Raw genomic sequence first — 2,518 nt, forward strand, 5'->3', positions numbered from 1 at the left:
AACCGCTGCTCCTCCACATCGAGAGGAGCCAGCTGTGGTGGCTCGGGCATCTGTTTCGGATGCCTCCTGGGCGCCTTCCTAGGGAGGTGTTCCGGGCATGGCCCGCCGGGAGGAGGCCCCGGGGAAGACCCAGGACACGCTGGAGGGACTATGTCTCTCGGCTGGCCTGGGAACGCCTCGGCACTCCCCCGGAGGAGCTGGAGGAAGTGTCTGGAGAGAGGGAAGTCTGGGCATCTCTGCTTAGACTGCTGCCCCCGCGACCCGGTCCTGGATAAGCGGAGGAAAGCGGATGGATGGATGGATGGTCTCTATGAAGAGAAAGAGTCAGGAGCTGTAGTGGTGATATCACACTTAGAGCGGTGAGGGTGTTGAATGTGTCTAAAGAATTCTAACTTGTCCTCACCACCACAGTTTTCACTCCTTTGACACAAGTTTTTCACTGAATTGTAGACACATCTGTGCTCATCCTGACAGCAAATGGAAATAGCAAATGGATTCACAGAAGATGCACAGTGAGCCGCAGAGTGACACGAGTGCCAACCAACTGCCACATGGACTTCTATGTAAACAGTATTGGGCAGGTGGTCATAATGTTATGGCTGATTAGTGTACGTAGACTGTATATAAATGCTTCCTGCAAGGGTTAACACACTATCTTATAGGTGTAAGCATAATGACAATATAGAAAAAACACTGCTGTAATTATATAAAATGTCTTCACCTGAAAAGTGAAATGATTAAGTTATATACGTTAATAAAGTAAATCTCTTTCTAACCACCACATTATAGGTTATTTGTAAGTGTATAGTGATCGTAAAGGCTAAATTTGGGGACTTATAGTTTACATTTAGATCAAATTTAAAAATTAATGCATTAAAATAATATAAACACTGACTTCAGAGCTGTTGGTCTGTGTGCAAGAGGGTTTGGTTACAAATGAACTAATGTTGGGTTAGATTACGTCTCTAATGCAACATGCTTGTGTTTAATGGTGCTACATACCTTCAGGAAAGCAATGACAAGAGCTGCAATGATCACCCACTGGATTTGTTTCCTCAGTAGGGCCTCCACAGCAGGTTGACAACCCTGCATAAAAAAAAAAAAAGACAGACATTAATATCTATGTGGGTCATGGTTCTCTGTGGGTTTGTCTGTACGCACAAGCTTTTACACTTAACCCTGATGTAAATCAGCTCCATCAGTTGCTATTGGATAATCAGATATACTGCTAAACTGAAAACTAATACAGAAAGGCAAGCTGTAGGTTCACAGGACTTTCTAAGGAGTGTAAACAGTTTTTCCAGAAAGTACAAACAGGTTCATTTTTCAACTGCCAACTATACCACTCAGTATGCAATTATTCAAAAATACATTTAACAGATGTTTAGGTAGAAAACAGATGCTGATTTTTCAAACTCAGTTAATTATATCAGACAGGCTCTACTTCAGTTTTTTGTTTGGTTTGGGAGACATTTCATTAAGTGATTACTGTTTACTATAGCTGTATCAGAGCTGTAAAAAGTTCCCAATGTAAACTCATCTCCTTTTGCTGCTTCACATTAAAATCACTCAATAACCAACCAGTGTGGTTTTTATTGTAAAGCAGCCACAGGAAACGGTGCATTTGTCAGGGAGCTTAGGGCTGACTGAGCTCATTCATCAAAAATACATCTTTTTCAGCAGATCAGTTTTAAATATTGGAAGAATGGCCATTATCACCAATAACCATAGGTGTCACAAATAAACCAGGACTGAAATGTTAAAGACAAGCTTTAGCTACATCTCAAGTTCACCAACTTCATTACAAAAGCATCAGTCGTTGGGAGTTTACCAGCTGGTGCACTTTGACGGGGTTTTTCATGTTGTTGAGTCCACAGTCTTTAGTGACATTCACACAGCATGAGTCAGGCACAGAATTTTTATTAGGTTTGTAGTTGGTCCAGTAAGCAGTACTGTTCACACCACAGCACTGCACCTGGAAGTATAAGTGAGTCAAATGAAAAACATTTCATATGGACGTTCCCATTGTAAGTCTGCAAATCACAAATGCACAGTAAGATAATACAACTTGTGCCAGCAGATGGCGGCAAAAAAAAAAAAAGTCATCTTCCACAGCACCGGCCAACAGGATGGAGCAGTGTTATGTGAAGGTGGTGCCAACTTAAGTAAACAGTGAGTATGGAGTACAGAGTTTACAGTAAACTTACATCCTGCTGCAGTTTATCCACAGCGGTTCTCAGCTCAGTGTTGTTCTTATAACCCGACATCATGGCAGCGAGGCTGTTGTCGACCACAGATGAGACCTAGAAAGGAGACACAACATGCAGCCAAAGTTAAACCATGCCTTCTGCAGGGCTTTATGTAACTAACAATGAATTTATGTACATACTTCATTTCTGAAGACATATCCAGCTATTAATGCTGCCAAGTCAATAATGATGGCCAGTACGAGAAAAATGGCAAACTGCAAGAGAGACAAAAAATGGTTACTATGCAAATAAGATACTTTTTGCATGTT

At 41.7% G+C, this 2,518-nt stretch overlaps 1 protein-coding gene across 1 annotated transcript in view; it reads right to left on the reverse strand.

The window, feature by feature from the left end:
* The window catches only part of cd63 (CD63 molecule), a 34,587-nt gene that overhangs the window by 3,625 nt on the left and 28,444 nt on the right, over positions 1–2,518 (reverse strand). Inside the window, exons 6-9 of the mRNA XM_020617790.1 lie at positions 2,390–2,464; positions 2,208–2,303; positions 1,832–1,975; positions 1,003–1,086 (exon numbers count right to left, since the gene is read on the reverse strand). Coding sequence (XP_020473446.1) covers positions 1,003–1,086; positions 1,832–1,975; positions 2,208–2,303; positions 2,390–2,464 — 399 coding nt within the window. The remainder of the gene's footprint in view (positions 1–1,002; positions 1,087–1,831; positions 1,976–2,207; positions 2,304–2,389; positions 2,465–2,518) is intronic.

This window comes from Monopterus albus, unplaced genomic scaffold (genome assembly GCF_001952655.1).
Source record: "Monopterus albus unplaced genomic scaffold, M_albus_1.0 scaffold194.1, whole genome shotgun sequence".
In the NCBI taxonomy this organism is placed as follows: Eukaryota; Metazoa; Chordata; class Actinopteri; order Synbranchiformes; family Synbranchidae; genus Monopterus; species Monopterus albus.